Raw genomic sequence first — 20,172 nt, 5'->3', positions numbered from 1 at the left:
AGGCATGTGGGAAAACCTCATTCAGTTAAAAGGCACAAATGGGAGCCTTCAAGCATCCAAGTGCTTGTGAAAGTACTTCTTGAGTGTCCACATTGTCACAGATATTTCATATATTGTATGTGGATGAACACACGGACATAGTGAAACTAAGTGCTTTCTGCATTGTGCAACATACCTAAAAAGAAATAAGCAAACTGAGAAAAACTACTACTAGAGTAAAATGATATAGAAACACTTTATAGTGAATATTACTGTTAAGTATCTCTTATTTTGTCCAGCTGTTGCCACAAAGGATATATAATCAGTTGTGAAGCTATTAATATGGCAATTCTGTAACATCGAAATGAATACACAAAACCACAAGCCTCCCCTTATGTTAATTTTTACCTATTGTTAAGGACTGTTTGAATGAGCAGCATTAAATAGATAGTAATTTCCATAAGCTTCCAATTTTGTCACCAGATGATATAAGAGTGAAATACAGTCCACATTCATATTACTCTGAAGTAAAATTGGCCCTCCATAACCGTGGGTTCCAAACCCATGGGTTCAACCTACCATGGATCGAAAATACTCGGGGGAAAAAATATTCTACAAAGTTCCAAAAAAACAAAACTTTAATTTGCCATGTGCAGAGTACTATGTTCAATCCTGCATAAATGAAGTGATGTGTAAGCATTGTGTTGGGCATTATAAGGAATCTAGAAATTATTTAAAGTATATGGGAGGATGTGTGTAGGTTACATGCAAATATAGTCATACACTATTAGGCAATTTCCTCACTGTGGGAACTTCATAGCATGTACTTACACAAACCTAGCTTACAAACCCGTACAGTATTTACTGTACTTTATACTGTAGATAATTGTAACACAAAGTATTTATGTATCTGAACAAAGAAAGAGGTATAGTAAAAACACAGTCTTATGATCTTATATGAGACCACTGTCATATATACATTCCATCATTTTTTTTTATTTTTTGAGACATGGTCTTGCTCTGGTGCCCAGGCTGGAGTGCAGTGGTGCAATCATGGCTCACTGCAGCTTCAACAACGCCAGCTCAAGTGATCCTCCTGCCTCAGCTTCCCAAAGTGCTGGGATTACAGGAGTGAGCCACTGTGCCCAGCTGTGCATTCTGTCACTGACTGAAAAGTTGTTATGCAGCACATGACTGTACTATGCTATTTTATATAAGGGATGTGCACATCTGTGAATTTTGGTATCCGTGGGGGCGTCCTGGAACCAGTCCCCCACAGGTATACCCAGGGACAACTGTAACTGTCTTCTAGAAATTTGCCTCAAAATATGTGTATGTGAGCAGAATTTCTTTCCTGACTACATCTTGTTAGAGGTAAATATCTTAGCTGATATTACAAATCCACTTTTGGTGTGACAGCCATAACTGCATTTTGACAATTCTTAGAAATGGCCAAAATTATGAGTAACTACTAAATTCCACGTTAAATTACGCAAATTACCTACAATGACTGTCAGGTAAAATATATATTTCTACAAGTCTTTTAAAAATGGAGGAATAAGTGTTCTCTCATTTCCTCTTAAAGGGTACTTACTTGTGAAATGTAGAAATGAGATCAATGAGCATATACATAAAGCTAAGGCACGCAAATGAAGACAAAGGATGCCTTTAAGCTCACTGATCTTTAAAGCAGCACACTAATATAGCTAAAACATTCAGCCCATTTTACCTGAGATAAAACAAAGTAACTGACTTACTATTACTGTTGCTTTGCAACTTCAGTTTACTTCTTTCTTTGGCACTCCTGCTGAGAACTCCATTGGGTTTCAAATCTTCTTCTATTTCACCTTTTCTCTTTTGCAAATCATTTTGCTTCTTTTTGTAAGTTGGCTTAGGTTGTCTTTTAGTCCTTTGCTCTGACTTGCTTTCACTTTCATCTGAGTCTCCGCTTTCAGAGCCAGATTCATAAGTTCTTTTGGCTTTTCTCCTGTTGACTTTATCATCTTTTACATATTTATCAACTATGATCTTACTATCTACACTGTTTTGTATATCACTAGATGTAGAGGCTATTAAGTTGACAGAACATGGCTTAATAATTTCTGATACAGAATTCCCTGAATTTTCCATTTTATTAGTATTTTTATCTTCTTCTGAGTGTCTGGTGAGCCAGGCCTTTTTCAGTTTAGTATGGTAGTTTGGTTGACTTGTCTGGGAAGCTTGCCCATTTCCTACAGAGTTTGCTTTGTTAATTGTACTACAGATTACAGTGCTATCCAGAGGAAGGGAGGCTGAAAGTGTCTGATTTTTTATAGCATTAGGTTCAGTCTCACTGACATTACTACTTTTATACTGAGCTGCAGCCAATGCTGCCTTGTGCTTTTTTAAATGGATAAAATCAGTTGTGCCTGAGAACCCAGAACTGGGTTGAACAATACTTCCTGTCTTACTACTGGCTAATGTAACTGGTGCTGTGGTGCTGACCTTGCATTCTTGTTTTTGAGCCACTGGCTGACTGACACTTTTTGAAGATACACATTCTGATGATGTAGAGGCCAAAATGGTATTTGATAAAGAGGAAATTACTTCTGAACCACCCCAGCTGGAAACACTGGTAGTATCGGCAGCAGATGTGATTACATCCGTTTTGGTATTACACATCGTATTTACAGCAGACATGACTGAACTGGGAACACTGCCCTGTGAGACAGCCTGAAAGTTTTTTTCAGATTTTGTGTGAACACTGTCTGAATTCACATTTGGCAAAATGATTCTTCCAGTTTCTCCGGCTTCTGCTAGTTTGAGGCAATCTGTTTTATGTGCCCCAGCTGAAGATCTTTCACTAACTCGATCTTTAGAAGCTAACTGCATTGCTGGCATACTATCAGTTTTTGTACTAGAAGATGGACGCACAATGACAGATGCCATAGCAGCCTGTAACTTTCCGCTGCTTTTCTCCACATGCCATTCAGTTTTCTCTTTGCTGAGGTTATTATTAGGTCTCCACATCTCTGTCAAACTCTGTTCTGAAGAACTCTTAAAATTTGCCTGGGAGTCTTTTGGCTCAGGTATTAGAGTTGGAGGCTTCTGTGATTCTTGAACTTTACCACCAGCATTTACTGGCATCACCGGAGTTAAAGTTGGAGGGGAAAGACTACTATAGCTGCCTTCCTTTCTTTCCAGGCTGTGATGGATTGGTGGGTGAAATACTGGTGCTCTATGTAATGCAGGCATACTGCGGAGTGTATTTGTAGAAGAAACTGTCAAATGGGTAGGACTCCTACAATCATTTCTGAAGGTTGTTACTGAGTGAGATGCAATCTGATGCGGAAGATGTTCTGGTATCTTGCCTACTAAACCTTCACTTTCTGGTTGGTGTTTAATCAAAGGTGGAGGCTTTGAAAGAGATGTTATAAATGAAGTCAGAGTTTGAGGATTAGCTGCTGCCGCTGCAAGGGCATTACTCTGTTTATCACCGTAAATATTTGAAACTTCTTTGGATGGGTATGATCTTGGTGGTTCATTGACCACACTATTAGACAATGTAGTGAAATAGTTACTTTGGGGTAAACTCTGAGGCACTGAGTGCTTCATTTTATAAAGATCTGATACTGAGCGTTCTACATCCATATCTTGTTTGATGATATGGCTTTTAGGACTGGAAGATGATGATGCCACTCTGGAATAATTCTCTCTCTCACCCTCAAGTCCCTTGATTTTAGTTGTAAAGGGAGCAACATCAATACTTTCTTGAAGAATTCGACGGTGTTCCTCTTTGTATTTGTTTAACCTCTCTCCAGTCTCCTGGGGTGGCCTCTGTAATTGATTTAATACTGGATCCACAAAATGCCTATGTAAGTGACAATCTTTTCCAGTCTGTGACCTATTTAGATCCAGGTCATTCTTGGCTGATGTGGATGCAACAGACCGTAATGGTTCCATAAAAGCTTTTCTTTCTAATTCTCTGTAAAGAAAATACACAAATATTTCTGTAACCACTTTTTCCTGCAAAATACAAAGACAGCTTCTATGCAATATCATTCTATTATGAAAGTAAAAGACATCTTTGCATGTACTCTAATACTATACTAAATTTGAAGAAATATCAAAACAGAACAAAGCCTAATCTTAAGATATGTGTTAACTTAAAATTAACTGTTTAAAAGGCGAATTAAGAAAAATTATGAACAAGGTATTTATAATTTTTAAGCACTGGTGAACTTACTCCTTATGATGATCTACTAAAGTTTTTGTCAATGGTGGACTGGCATGGGCTGTAATTTTAAGTGGCCGATGAGGCTCTGCACTGGAAGGTCTGACAGGAATGTGACTAAGTAATCCAATACCATCTGTTGAGGTCACAGGGGTGGGCTGATGTAGCCAAGGACTGGGAGAATTCTATTAACAAAACAAAACAAAACAAAACCTAGATTTCAGTTACCAGAAAAAGCTAAACACCGTGTCACAGTAGAACTGGGTATGATCTTGGTGGTTTATTAATTCATTCAAATAGCAGTTTCTTTGGGAAACTTGTAACTTTTTCTAAATACATCTTATGAGAAATATTCAGACAAATAATAACATAATTAAACAGATTTTTCCATATCATAATCAGTATTAAATAATTTATTGTCATCTTACTAAAAAGATCTTGAAATCAGTGCCTTTAATTTACTATAAATGCCACATACAGAACCTAGTTTATATCATTTCCTGATTCTAACAGCAAAAGTATATCGCTAACAGTAAAAACAGAATATTATTCCTAAAACACATTTCATCAGAAATAGAAATTATAACCAAATTCATTTGTCAATTTTTGTCATCAAAAAATTTAACTTTTCCAATGTAACAATTTACTGACAATTGGCAGATAATTACATTTCAAAACCCAAATGCACTCCCCATTTCACTCTAAGCTATAAACAAGGTTGTACCATTAAGCTTGGAGGTGTAGAGGTCTAATAAAGTTAATTTTATACATCAATATGCTGCCTGTCTCATAACTGAATATAAGGTGACAGCAACCTCTTCATCGAGACATACAGCTATCTGACTACATGCTTAAGGATTTTTCTATATTCTGACTCATTGACATCCTTCCAGAACATGTTTTATGAATTTGTTAATAGGATGATAGTCAAATAGCAGGAAAATACAACCTCCTTTGTATTTTCTCTAATTTATTCCCTAACAAAGGGAATACGTTTTACTTCTCAAAATAATGCAAAAGCAGTATATCACACCAAAAATATACTGCTATGAAATTAAAAACATACACTATAGCCAAAAACCCCACGTAAGAGAAAAATACATAAATATACACATAAGGATCAAATATGTGTCTCAAACGGCCTCAGTTCTATAAGATCCAGAAATCTTAAACAGCAATCAATTATGGCAATGACAACAAAGTTTTGCTCTATAAAATGCCATTCAAAATTATTTCTTAATAATAGTGTCTTATGCTTGTATTGTTTCTTCACTTTTGGTCAATAGTAGGGGGTAAGATATTTTTATTTTTTGCTCAAAATGTTATTCAAATTTACTCCTTTATGTTGTAATTTTATATAACAAATAAAAATCTGATACACTTGTTTTTAGTTTAACACATTTATGACCAGTTAATAAAATATTTTATGTACTTATAAACACGGAGGCTAGACAGTCATGGTCTAAGTCCATATACATGTGACACATACTGAGTATTGCTCCCTTCCAAGCCATTTTTAAGTTACTTAAATCTGTTTTCAAGAGTTTGGATGTTAAGGAAAAAGACACAAATCTGTTAGCCAGCTCTTGGCTCTCCTGTGTTCCTCCAGCTAGCTTATCTTTGTGCAGCTGCAGCTACATTAATGACATGAGAGTGAAGGGTCAGAATAAACATGTGAGTGCAACAATAAAAATAGAAACCTTGAATTAATAATCTGAGTGCAGTAGGGCACTTGGGTCACCAGGCCTGCTTTCTATTCTGGTAAAGAGGATAATATAGTGATTAGTGATTCTTCACTGAGTTTGACTATGTAACATACAGGTTCCAGTATGACTCCCATGTACGACAAGAGCAACGGCACCCTCCAAAATGGTAATGGAAAGCTTGTGATCAATGGCAGCATAATTCTGGAACTGAGATCTTGTCAACCTCAAATGTGGTGATGCTGGTGCAGAATCAACTGAGGGGATCACTGGTGAGACTTCATTAAAGGCCAAAGGTCATATGAAAGTAGAGCCAAAAGGAGTCCATGTTTGCAACAGGAATAAACCACAGGAAACATCTTTCAAAACTGGTAGACCTTATGCAAGATGCATCATCAACCACTTGGTGCCTCTTATCATCAAAGTTCACCCATCACATGGTTGGGCATGGTGGCTCATGCCTGTAATCCCAGCACTTTGAGAGGCCGAGGCAGGCGGATCACTTGAGGTCAGGAGTTCGAGACCAGCCTGGCCAGCATAGTGAAACCTCGTCTCTACTAAAAATACAAAAAATTAGCCAGGTGTGGTGTTGCACACCTGTAGTCCCAGCTACTTGGGAGGCTGAGGCAGGAGAATCACTTGAACCTGGGAGGCAGAGGTTGCAGTGAGCCGAGATTGTATCACTGTACTGTAGCCCGGCAACAGAGGGAGACTCCATCTCAAAAAAAAAAAAAAAAAAAGTTTATCTATCACAACTTGGGAATGATAAAAAGACTCATGGCCACAGTCTACCCAAAACATAATGACTCCTCTCACAAACTTTTGGCATGAGGAACAGCATGCTTTTATCTACTGGCATCACTAATGTTATATGTAAAAAATATTATCCCTGAGTAAAACAGAAAGTCACTAAAATTGTCTTCTAAATCACCACCCCCAACTGTGATCTCACTTAACTTCAGAAAGCTGTCAAAAAAGATGACATTAAGGTGTTAAAAACACCCATGTGAGGCAGAGGTTGCAGTGAGCCGAGATCGCGCCACTGTACTCTAGCTTGGGTGACAGAGCAAGACCCTGTCTCAAAAAAAAAAAAAAACAAACCCCACAAAAAAACAAAAAACCACCCATGTTCACTGTAGCATTATTCACCACAGCCAAGAGGCGAAAGCAACCCAAATGTCCACTGACAGATGAATGGAGAAAGAAAATAGGGCACATACATACAGTGGAATATTATACAGCCTTAAATAAGAAGAAAATCATGTCACATGTTGCAACATGGATGAACCTCAAGAATATTGTAGTAAGCTAAATAAGCCAGTAACAAAAGGATAAATATTCTATCATTCTACTCATAGAAAGTATCTAAAGTCATGAAAACCATAGAAACAGAAGAAAGGTGGTTGCCAAGGGCTGGCAGGGAAGGGGAGTTAGTGTTTAATGGCTATAGTTTCAGTTTTACAAGAAGAAAAAGTTCTAGAGACCTGCTGCACAATAATGTGAACACACTTAACACTACTGAACTGTACACTTAAAAATATTTAAGATGGCACATTTAATATTATGTATGTGTGTGTTTTTTAACCACAAAAACAAGGTGTTAAAAAGAGATTCTAGGGGATACTTGATGAGCATCCTAGGATGTACGAAGGACAAGGTTGTCTCCTGGGAGTTTAAAAGTGATATCAATTTTTCCATTTTTTATACCGGGGCTGGTATTGCTCTCAACAACCATTTTTTAGTGTAAAAATGAATTTGCTATAGAAACCACATGGCTCATGAATGAACAAGAGCCTTATACCACTACCTTTAGCAATACTGTGTTAGGCAGACAAAATCTCAGCTGCAGCTTTACCCTCAAATACTGGGAATCTGTAACCTTGAGCACCCTTAAGGGAACAAGGGGGTTAAACAGTCAAACACTGTACTATACCATTAATATACAAACATATATCTGGAGAATATAACAATTTGTTTTTAAGAACAATTTGATAATATATATCAAAAGCCTTACAATTTTATAAAAATTTTAGAAATTTCACTTCTGGGAATTTGGCTGAGCAAAATAATTATGTATAATTTGTATTATATGTATTATAATAATTGCATAATTATAATTATGTATAATTTTGTGTAATAATTTTTATACCAAAAATTAGCCGGGCGCAGTGGCTCACACCTGTAATCCCAGCACTTTGGGAGGCCGAGACAGACGGATCACAAGGTCAGGAGTTCAAGACCAGCCTGACCAACATGGTAAAACCCCGTCTCTACTAAAAATACAAAAATTTGCCAGGCATGGTGGCAGGCACCTGTAATCCCAGCTACTCAGGAGGCTGAGGCAGAAGAATTGCTTGAACCTGGGAGGCAGAGGTTGCAGTGACCCAAGATCATGTCACTGCATCTAGCCTAAGCAACAGAATGAGACTCCATCTCAAAAAAAAAAAAGAAAAAGAAAATATACCAAAAATTTAAATCTATAATAAATAAATATTACAATCTAAAAAGTTTTACTTCTTTAAACTAACTCTTTTTATAAATAGGCTTTTCTGACGTTTCAGCTCCCACTCTTGAGGTTACTAAGTATATGGAAAAACAACTGAAAAATTCTAACATATTTTATAATAGGAAATGACCTAAAAAATAGATGGAATATTGAAAAAGCACCTGTACATGTTCATTAATATATATTGCTATGTGGCAAACTACAGTGTAACTTACCCTCCTTAATGAAGCTTCAGCATTAACTGCATTTTCTGGATGAACCCACTTAGAAGAAGGCAAACCAAGTCCTGAGTATGCATGTGTTCCATTTGGATACTGCCAAATAATTGGATAAAGTCCAAGCTGATTATATGAAGCAGAAGGATGGGCTTGTCCAAGAAGATGAGGTGACTGGTGCTGTAACAACTGTTGTTGTTGCTGGTGTGCTAGCGCTAAGTGGCTCAAGCTGCTGGCATGAGCACTCTCTAGTCGTGGGTGGCCACCAAGTAAGGAGGCAGTAGGCACTCCAGGTAACACAGTGGGAAGTAAATGAGGGTGATGAACAGCATGGTGTGGACCACTAGTCAGAGGATGAGTGTTAATGGTAGGTAATGGAGTTTGACTAGATGATCCGGCTAGTAAATGGGGTGCAGGAGTTAAGGCAGGATGATGGGTACCTGGATTTAAACAGGTTCTATGAGATGAGGAGTGAAGAGGAAAAGGATGCTGGCTTAGGAAAGGTGAAATATGATTAGCTCCTGTTTCTGACCCAATAAGTGCAGGATCTCTGTAAACTGTAAAATGCTCATTTTTATCAATGATAAGAGGACTCTTTGTAGTTTCTAATGTACTGCTTCGAGTAGGAATTGGATGAAAACTGCATCTTGATAGCTCATGTTCTATCTTATTTGCCAGTCTTCTTTCACCAGTAGCTTGGCTGTTCACATAAGTGGCCTTAGACTTCACAGAATCAGGAGAATGAGTTATTTTGGGTTTAACAACTTCAGGTGATGGGCTGGATTTTATCTTGTGAGTATCTACTGAAGTATTAAGTTTAGATTTTATAGTCTCTGGAGGTGGACTTCGCTTATGCAGCTTATCTTCCATGACAGAAACTGCACTTAAAGGAGAAATGTAAGAGACATACTTCTCTTTTTCCATGTTCAAGTGATCATTTCCTGAAGAAGCATTTGTAACACTTGATTGGGTTAGATCCACTTTAACTAAATCACTGACCCAGCTCTGGTCAGAATCTTGTTTTGCTGTTTCCAAGAATTTTGCATTTGCAACAGAGTGTTTTGAATCACTAACATTAGGATCCATTTTCTGAAGTGTCTGAAGGCCAAAGGTACTTGAGTTTTCCTGAGCCACCTTTTCTAAGTTAGTGTCATTTGTAATATCAATAACACATTTTGGTGTGGGTGGTCTGGATACAAACTTCTCCTTTGGTAGCAATTCCATGGTATGTGTTTTATCCATATTGCATTCCTGAGGAAGTAAATCATTAGAATTATGATCAGAAACTGTGGATTGTTCTGACGAATGAATAATCATATCTTCTTGAAGCTGAGTGTCAACAGACTTCCGCTTCTCTGCTTCTTCATGTTTTTTATCTTCCTGTATTTGATCCCAGGGAGGCTGGCTATCTTTTAGGGTCTCTTCTCCTGCCTTCTCATTATTATGGGGTTTTCCTTCTTCTCCATTTATTTTTGAAGTATTTTTATTTTTCAATTCATTCTCTGGCTTCTGTTCTGAGGAATTATCTATTATTCTCTTATTTGAATTTTCTGAGTCACTGCTCTCAGAAAAGTCTGAAACATTGTCAGTTCGAAGTCTTTTCATATTTAGTTTCTTTTCATCCTCCTCAGGTTTCCTTCTTTTATTCATCAAGTGTTTGTTTTTACCTTTAGGATTTTCTGTAGGATTAAAGAAAGAACAGTCTTATTTTTCATACTAAATAAGCATATTTTAAAATGTATTTTTGTTTTATTTGTTTTCATTCCCTTAAAAAAAAAGTGGGTCCTACCTCCTCGTGATATATAATCATATTTTTCCTCCTTCATCTTCTCTTCATCTGGTATACTGCTATCTGAGCCCTTCCTCTTATTTGGACGGATACTTCTTTGTTGCTGTTGCTGGTGTGTATTCTGTTTTGGTACAGCAGCTTGGGAGTTCATCGCTGGTCTGGGACTATTTGCTTGGGCACGTGTATAATGGCTCTAAAAATAACCAATTAACAGTAATTGTTTACTACTTGGTTTCTACTAGCCTAAGGAAAAATATTTTACAGAAATTCATCCCTAATAACATACATACGTGAACAGCGTTGACGTTTTGATTGGCACGAGACCTGCGTCGTGATGTAATGCCAATATTTTCACCTTTTAACAAAGAGTGAACAACATCATCTAGAAAGGTCATTTGAACCATAGAAGGATCGACATTCTGTGGTTCTAGTACCTAATCCATGATACAAAACAAAAACAAAAATTAAATAGAATGAGCTAATCAAATATTTGGTATAATTTCTTTACTCAGTAGAAATGTTTAGAAATCAGCTTGGGATCCCTAATTTATAAGATGCTGTTATAATAATTTGTTTTATTCACTTAAGACAAAATTACCTTTTTAACCTTCTGAAACTCACCGTTTCAACTGCTAACCAAGAATTAAAAAGCAAATATATTTACTGCAAGTACATCTTGAAAAACAAGGGTATTAATCAAGAATACAGATGCCAACAATTCTTAAATTACTTTCTATTTTTAAATAGAAAGTAATTTTCAAAAAGCAGTTGTAAAATAAAACTCAGAGGTAGACTTTAGGGAGTAGAAAAAGACAAAAATTGTGCAAATGAATAATTTTTAAAATGTGGTTAAAACTATTTTAACAATTCAAGGCAGTTTTGTGCTTTTCTGAGAGGTAAAAGTTTGTCACTGTTTTAGGGAAAAAAATCAAATGCAATGAAACAGTAACACTTATTTAGCATTTTAACTACATTTTAACCAAAGTATTTGAATTGTGTATAAAGGCGCTCTATCAGATAATCTCCACAATCCAATCAGGCAGGAAGGTATAAATATCTATTTTTTCTACATAAACAACAGCTTTAAAAATGAGTATTTTTTGTATTAAGTTAAAAAAAAAAATTTGAAATCTCAAAACTTTCAGACTGGTACTTAAAACTCCACAGGAGCCGGGCGTGGTGGCTCACGCCTGTAATCCCAGCACTTTGGGAGGCTGAGGTGGGCAGATCATGAGGTCAGGAAATCGAGACCATCCTGGCTAACACGGCGAAACCCCGTATCTACTAAAAATACAAAAAAATAGCCGGGCGTGGTGGCGGGCACCTGTAGTCACAGCTACTCGGGAGGCTGAGGCAGGAGAATGGTGTGAACCCAGGTGGAGGAGCTTACAGTGAGCCAAGATCATGCCACTGCACTCCAGCCTGGGCGACAGAGCGAGACTCCATCGAAAAAAAAAGACAACAAAAAACAAAAACAAACAAACAAAAAAAAAACTCCATAGGAAACTTGTAATCCTTAAGATTCACCATAAAACTTAATTGAGCATACCAACACTGACATTTGATGTGAGAAGAACTGTACTGTGTGTTTAAGTTTTCACTGATGAAAAGAAATGATTTCGGAAATATTTTTATTACTGGAGGGACAGAAAAACTGAAACTCTGAGAAAGAAAATTTTAGTTCATCTAAGGATTTAAAAAAGACTAATCAATTAAAGGAGTTTAATGCCTCTATTTTAGGAACTGATTTTATCAGTGTTGAAATAAATTGAGCATTGTTGTCTCCCTATGACCTGAAATGACCTCTATGTAATATCAGATACATTTAAACTTACTAGAATTACATGACTAAAAACCCTAGAGATAAAAATTATTTAGTATCAAATTGTTGATGTATTTTGGGGGGCATGGATGATTTGAACTTTTAAAATCTCTACAAAAATATTAGTGGAACTATTTACCTGATCATTCATAACGATCATGGTGCGGGTGAAGAGATCATGATGAGTAATTATGCCAGTAAACCACTGGGTGGCAGAGTCTTGTCTATATACTCTCACTCTGTATCCATTTAAGGAATAAGGACCTTAAAAAAAACACAAGAAACAGAAACATCTTAAATGGAGACATCTTCATTTAATAACTGCCTTTTAGAAGAAACATGAGCTAGTGTATAATAGTGATATATCCAACTATCAGTTTTCAAAAAAATGTTTTAGAAGTAAATATCCTTTCAAATGAATCATTCTGAAGTTATTATATACACTGCACTAGACCCACATACTTCCTGATTCAATAGAAATAAAATAAGAGAGAAGGAAGGTTTCCAGGATCACGAGTTAATAAGAGAACAGTTCAAAATGCAAAGTTATAGTAGTGTAGAATGCAGTAAGGTTACGAAGCTACTTAGTAAGATTGCAGTAGATGACTACATGGTTGAAACAGAAAGATTAACTTGCAACTTGATGTTTGTTTGAGTCTTCTAGTTGCCAAAACTTTACCATAAACAACTATAAATTTTGATTTGCTATCACAGCCAGAAAAAGTTGCTAAAAGTCTTAAAAAAGAGATTGGCTAAGCGAATGTATACATATAGCACTAAAAATTTTTAACTAAATATGGTACACTTTTGTGCTAAACTCACTTTTTCAAAGGATATTCTTGTATAGATATCCATTAGAAAATAATAAAAAATATTAAACATATTTATCTGCAGATACTCAGATATGCCTAATAAAACAAGTCACTCTACAGAAGAGGATATTGAGATGAAAACGATCTTTAATTCACAGGTATTAAAATGGTATCAAATACTTTAACAAAGAACTGTAAGGGAAAAAACTGCTGTACCTTAATAATTTACAAAGTGCTTTCAAAATTTTCAAGTGCTTATTTAATTCTCTCTCCTAAGTATTGTTAGCCCTTTTACAAAAATCAAGAAAGTGAGAGGTTGACAGATTAGGTAAAATTTTAAGTCAAAGATCTGGGACTGAATTTATTTTTCTGATGTTCCTTCTTCTACAGTTGTAACAGATTCAACAATCCTTTGCCAGCTTTAAATATATATATATAAATCAACGAACTGTAGAAAGTATTCCATATGACCTGTAAATTAAATACTTTCATCTAGAGAAAAGTGAAGATGTTGACTGGCTATAATTTAAGGGAGGTGATGCGTAAACACTGTTTAGTAGCCATATCAATTATATAAACTTCAGTCTTTTCTAACTATTGAAGAATAAGACTCCATATTATTTTTTCTAAATAATATAGGACATGCTTATAGAGTAACTCCAAATATGATCAGTTTTCAATTCCCATTAACAAACAGTTTACACTGGTTTGTTCCCACTACTTAACATAGCTTAGAGTCAGCCTCACACAATTCTGCATAGAATGAATAGGGACTATACTGCCCCTTAATCTTTTCTCCTCTAAGGACACAATGCAGAAACAAAATATTATTTTTAAAAAATTTGCCTGGTTTCTTCAACAAATAAATTGCAAGGAAAGGGAAAAAAAGAGCAACAATGGGGATGTACCAAATAATCACAATGTGTGGACCTTTTCTGAATCCCTTGATTTTTAAAAAATAAATCAAATCTGTTAAATCTTCGACATTTATGAGACAAATGAAAACTTGAAATACCTAGTATTTTAAATTTAAAAACTATTACTTTTTTCAGAATAATGTTCCAGCATTGTTTTGTTTAAAAAAATGGATAGAATAGGGTGATGTCTGAAATTTGACAGAAGGGGGTATGGATAGCACAGGATCAGCCAAGATTTGATAGTTGTTGGGGCTGGGAGAGAGGTGAATGAAAGTTCACTGAAATATTCTGTTTTTGTATGTGTTTGAAATTCTCCACAGAAAAGTTTAAAGAATATTTAGCCTAGGAAGAATTAAATATGTAGACGATCCACTACTGTACATACCCATATAAAGCAAACAGCTTTGGGATTCTCTCTTGATGCTTAATGGCATGGAAGTTGACGGTTGAGATAAATATGGGAATTTAACAACAAAATTCCATTCACAAAGATATTCAACAACAGTTCATGCCATATTGTCTCACTTTCCATTCAATTTCCAAAAAGCTTGTATTTACAATACATGATTTTACTGACAGAAATGGAAATTGCTAAAAATCGTCAAACCCCACTGGTTTGAAGGTCACATGTTTTAACATACTAAACAAAGGAAACAAAAGACTAGTAATTTCTGAAAAAGGTGCACTGAAATAGGCCACTTTTACCAGATACGAAGAACATTCTTCAAAGGAAATCAATTGTGGCTGTGGGCAACCCTCTACTGCAAACAATGCTTCCTGGAGAAGGAATTCTCCAGGAAAGACACACCTAAAGAATTCCATAATATGCAGCTTTCTGTCAACAAAACACCTGTGTAGCTGTAATTTCATGACAGGCATTCAGTTCAAATAAAGTTAATACACTTGTGAAATTATCAACTTTCTTATCAAAATTATTATCACTCTGCTATTATTTTCCTGGATGTATATTAACTCAAAATATTGGACTGGGCCTTCTATTTATATTGCACACAACTGAATAACCAAAAACATATATGATAAGTTGCCTAGATCCAAAAAAATTTAATGCATAACTTCAAAATAGTTACCTTGCATAAAAATCTCCTGAACCTTTTGTTCCTTTACCCAGACTTTCACTTCCTCGTGAAGCTGCGGGTTGTCCCTGAGAACTGGGTTTAGGCTGTCTATGTCGTCCTAGAATTATAGATTAAAAGAAAGGTCCATGTTACGCTCTCCTACCATTAATGTTACCGACTTTCCCTCCTATACGTTCTAAGGACTGAAGAAAATTCCTTTGATCTAAATGTATGCAAAAACACAAATTCATGAGTTATAGTTCGTTGGCAATTGTGTAACAAAAGAGCATAATAAATTAATCTGTGGTAAGATTTGACCCTTGACAACAATGTCCTAAAGTCAAAATTGGAAATTAATGTGTTTTCTAACTTTTAAAGTATAGCCTTATTCAAGTCATCTTTTTAAGGGATTCACTATTGGAAGCAATATACAAATGAAATAACATCAGGTCATTTAAAGGTGTTGGCAAAAGAACTGAGGTGAACATTTGAATGACAATAGATACATACACAGATGACTTACTGACCTTCCCATAATACTTAACCTCTAGAGTTTGAAACTACTTTTATTCTGTCCTGATTTAAATGTCATCAAATTCAGTTCTACTCACAGTCATCTGACCAGTAATTTTGCTGCTAAAAATTTTATTTCTTGAAACTAGCGCCAAAGCATCCAGACAATTAAAATTACATTATTGATGGTATTACTCTCGTAACAGGCTGGATCTAGACATAGAAACAACCAATTCTCTGTCATTGGAGATGTGAATCATACAGCCACGTGATTTCCCACAATTTGCTGGTCTCCCACTGGGCTCTGACATTCTGTTCTCTCTCTCTCTCTCTCAAAGTACCTCTGCTGCTCCTGCATTTGAGATCAGCTGCAGGAACACTAGAGTAGCTGAGAAGAATAACAAACCAGCACTGTCAAATGGCAACTATTTTTAAAGTGGACAGGCAGGGCTGGGCGCGGTGGCTCACGCCTGTAATCCCAGCACTTTGGAAGGCTGAGGCGGGCAGATCACAAGGTCAGGAGATTGAGACCATCCTGGCTAACATGGTGAAACCCCATCTCTACTAAAAATACAAAAAAATATTAGCTGGGTGTGGTGGTGGGAGCCTGTAGTCCCAGCTACTGAGGATGCTGAGGCAGGAGAATGGTGTGAACCGGGAGGTGGCACTTGCAATGGGCCGAGATCACACCACTGCACTCCAGCCTGGGCGACAGTGAGACTCTGTCTTAAAAAAAAAAAAAAAAGTGGACAGACAGATCATGGAAACCTGTGAATAGAAAAGAGCTAAACTAAGTGAACTATATCTGATGAATAAAAAACAATTTGGCAACTTCGAAAAGCCAAAAGGTAGCTGAAGTGTAAAGAATAAAAAAGGACCCCTAATCAAGTAGGTCATACTTCACTCTTCTCCAAAGTCTATCCAGGTAAAGTGTTTCCTTCTCATACTGCTTTTTAAGGCACTACTCTGTATTTTTAGAATAGTATTGTGGTAAATATTCTGTCTGATATGTACTTAAACATAGTGAAAGCCAACAGGCCAAAGTAAGGGCCTTTAAATTAATTATGTTCCTTGGAAAATACATAGAAGTACTGCTTTATAGCAGAAGAAAATACCAGAATGAAAAACTGTCATACAAATAAGTAGGCAAAATCTGTCATTTTGGGAGAAAGAAATGGGCATTAACATGTCTTTCTTGACTTTGCAAAGAAACTTTCCAGCAATCTCTTTTCTCTGCACCCCCTCAATAATACAGTACACACTTAGAAAGTCCTATCAGACTCTAACCCCCTTAATGCACACCAGCTGACAGTCTAGTCGATAACAAACAGAACACAGGAAACTTTTTGTTTTTGTTTTTGAGACGGAGTTTTGCTCTTGTTGCCCAGGCTGGAGTGCAATGGCACGATCTCGGCTTACTGCAACCTCCACCTCCCAGGTTCAAGCGATTCTCCTGTCTCAGCCTCCTGAGTAGCTGGGGTTACAGGAGCATGCCATCATGCCTGGCTAATTTTTGTATTTTTAGTAGAGATGGGGTTTCATCATATTGGTTAGGCTGGTCTCAAACTCCTGACCTCAGGTGATCCACCTGCCTCAACCTCCCAAAGTGTTGGTATTACAGGCGTGAGCCACCACATCTGGCCCATAGAAAACTATTTTACGAGGAAAACCATTACTATTTTCAGATATCTCTGACAGCAAGTTCTTTTAAAATTTTTCTCACTTTAAAACTTCCTTACATAGCACTTCCGCCGGGGAGGTCCCCCATCTGCAGTCATGAGTCATTTCAAGTTTATCGATATTGTTATCAACTTGACTGACCCCATGTTCAGAGGAATTTATAGGGGGATTCAAAAGCATCAAGATGATTTATAGGATGTAATAGGGAGAGCTGTCGAGATTGGTGTTAAAAAAGTTTATGATTACAGGTGGAAATCTACAAGACAGTAAAGATGCACTGCATTTGGCACAAACAAATCATATGTTTTTCAGTACAGCTGGATGTCATCCTACAAGATGTGGTAAATTTGAAAAGAATAACCCTGATCTTTACTTAAAGGAGTTGCTAAATCTTGATGAAAACAATAAAGGGAAAGTTGTGGCAATAGGAGAATGTGGACTTGATTTTGACCGACTGCAGTTTTGTCCCAAAGATACTCAACTCAAATACTGTGAAAAACAGTTTGAACTGTCAGAACAAACAAAATTACCAATGTTTCTTCATTGTCGAAACTCACATGCTTAATTTTTGGACATAATTAAAAGAAATAGAGATCGGTGTGTAGAGGGAGTGGTGCATTCATTTGATGGTACCAAGGAAGCAGCAGCTCCTTTGACTTGGATCTTTAGGATTTAACAGTTGCTCACTGAAAACTGAAACTAATTTGGAAGTTTTGAAGTCAATTCCTAGTGAAAAATTAATGATTGAGACAGATGCACCTTGGTGTGGAGTCAAAAGTACACATGCTGGATCAAAATATATAAAAACTGCATTTCCTACCAAAAAGAAGTGGGAAAGTGGGCACTGCTTAAAAGACAGAAATGAACCCTGCCATATAATTCAAATACTGGAGATAATGTCAGCAGTGAGAGATGAGGATCCACTGGAATCAGCCAATACACTATATAACAATACTATTAAAGTATTTTTTCCTGGAATATAATTGGTATATGTCTTCCACTTTCCATCATGTATGTAAAATTTCATAGTAAAACTTACTGATAGTTTCAATAAAGAAATTATCTGCAAAAAAAAAAACCCAAACAAAAAAAACTTCCATACATAACCATCCATATACCTTTTCCATAATATAGGCAATTATAAACTGTTTTTTCTGTGCTGTTTTTTTTTTTTTTTTTTTTTTTTTTTTTTTCTGAGACACAGTCTCACTCTCCCAGCCCGTAGTGTACTGGGCACGATCTTGACTCACTGAAATCTTCGCCTCCCAAGTTCAAGCGATTCTCCTGCCTCAGCTTCCTGAGTGGCTGGGATTACAGGCGCACACCACCATGCACAACTAATTTTTGTATTTTTAGTAGAGACGGGGTTTCACCATGTTGACCAGGCTGGTCTCAAACTCCTGGACTCAAGCGATCTGCCCACCTTGGCTTCCCAAAGTGCAGGGATTACAGGCATGAGCCATCGCGCCTGGCTATAAACTGTTTTAAAGAAGCATTGCCAACACCTTGCAGACAAGTACACCTTATAAAACCAGTTGACTGTGTTGGAATTTTACAACTTATAACTCATTTATTTATATCTTATTTATTCAACAGGTTAAAATAATGGGCTATAAAACCAGTTGCCTATGTTTAAATTTTATAAGTTATAACTACTAGGATATACAATCTATTTCTTCAACATTTATTTATAAATATTTTTTGTTTTTTGTTTTGTTTTGAGATGGAGTCTCACTCTGTCGTCCAGGCCGGAGTGCAGTGGTGCAATCTCGGTTCGCTGCAACCTCCACCTCCCAGGTTCAAGAGATTCTCCTGCCTCAGCCTCCTGAGTACCTGGGATTACAGGTGCCCACCACCACGCCCGGCTAATTTTTGTATTTTTAGTAGAGACAGGGTTTTGCCATGTTGGTCAGGCTGGTCTCAAACTCCTGACCTCTTGATCTGCCTGCGTCGGCCTCCCAGTGGGATTACAGGCATGAGCCTCCGCGCCCAGCCTTATAAATATTTTTTCAACAGGTTAAAATAATGGGCTCTATTTCCAAGATCATTAAACAATATACAAATATTTTTCCAACAATAAACCATTAATTATCTAGTGGAAATAGCACACCATTAAAAACTGTTAAATTGAGTCCCTTTACTGATAATGACTTTATGTAGGTTCAAACTCTGGTCTCTCAATCTCCTCATCTATAAAGCAGAGTTGCTAATATTTCCCTCTTTTTCTATCTTAATAAATGTTTTAATAAGACTTTTTCTTATGTACAAAAATTCGCTTTCTTAAAACATCTAATTCTGAATTATGACATTTGAGTACTGAATGATGTGAACTACCTGGTTAATTAAAACCCACAAAAAGTATCCCAATGCACTGCCTGATTTATGACAGGCATTGTTGTTGAATTCCTCCCCCTCGTCTACATATAGTACTTTGTAAGTTACAGGGATTTCTGTTACATCATCATTCCCATTTTAAGGAGGATTATTAAAGGTTAAATGAGCAAATCTTGAAACAAAGCCAAATAGGTTTTTTATATATATATTTACTGACTTGAATAATTTTGTAAAGGTGCTAAATGTTAGATAGAAGTCAACAAGGCTGACTTACAGATAAGAGAAATTAAGGGTCTGGAATTAAAAACTAGCTATGAATATCCACTATCTTTCACAGAATTTAAAAGGTCTTCAGCTGTGCCTTAAGCTCGTGTGAGATTAAAAATCCACTTAATGGGCCGGGCGCGATGGCTCACACCTATAATCCCAGCACTTTGGGAGGCCGAGGCAGGTGGATCACCTGAGATTAGGGGTTCGACCCGGCCAACATGGTGAAACCCCGTCTCTACTAAAAATACAAAAATTAGCCAGGTGTAGTGACACGTGCTTGTGAATCCCAGCTACTGGGGAGGCTGAGGCTGGAGAATCACTTGAACCCGGGAGGCAGAGGATG

The 20,172-nt window shown here is 36.7% G+C and overlaps 1 protein-coding gene and 1 pseudogene across 8 annotated transcripts in view; one reads left to right on the top strand and one right to left on the bottom strand.

Moving 5' to 3' along the window:
* Nucleotides 1-20,172, bottom strand: part of JMJD1C (jumonji domain containing 1C) — a 348,302-nt gene that overhangs the window by 37,551 nt on the left and 290,579 nt on the right. For 7 of the 8 annotated variants that reach the window (XM_063710062.1, XM_031015682.3, XM_055353125.2 and 4 more), the window contains 7 exons: nt 15,045-15,150; nt 12,367-12,491; nt 10,696-10,839; nt 10,406-10,598; nt 8,617-10,295; nt 4,205-4,377; nt 1,737-3,943 (listed from right to left, as the gene is read on the bottom strand). In XM_063710062.1, the coding sequence (XP_063566132.1) occupies nt 1,737-3,943; nt 4,205-4,377; nt 8,617-10,295; nt 10,406-10,598; nt 10,696-10,839; nt 12,367-12,491; nt 15,045-15,051 (4,528 nt within the window). In that variant the 5' untranslated portion in view covers nt 15,052-15,150. Of the gene's footprint in view, nt 1-1,736; nt 3,944-4,204; nt 4,378-8,616; nt 10,296-10,405; nt 10,599-10,691; nt 10,840-12,366; nt 12,492-15,044; nt 15,151-20,172 lie in introns of those variants that run through there. The other variant, XM_031015686.3, reaches the window with a different exon arrangement.
* Nucleotides 17,322-18,303, top strand: LOC101139001 (deoxyribonuclease TATDN1-like; annotated as a pseudogene).

The sequence above is a fragment of the Gorilla gorilla genome, chromosome 8 (assembly GCF_029281585.2).
Source record: "Gorilla gorilla gorilla isolate KB3781 chromosome 8, NHGRI_mGorGor1-v2.1_pri, whole genome shotgun sequence".
Classification (NCBI taxonomy): Eukaryota; Metazoa; Chordata; class Mammalia; order Primates; family Hominidae; genus Gorilla; species Gorilla gorilla.
The sequence above is the reverse complement of the archived record's forward strand: the minus strand, read 5'-3'. Positions and strand labels throughout refer to the sequence as shown.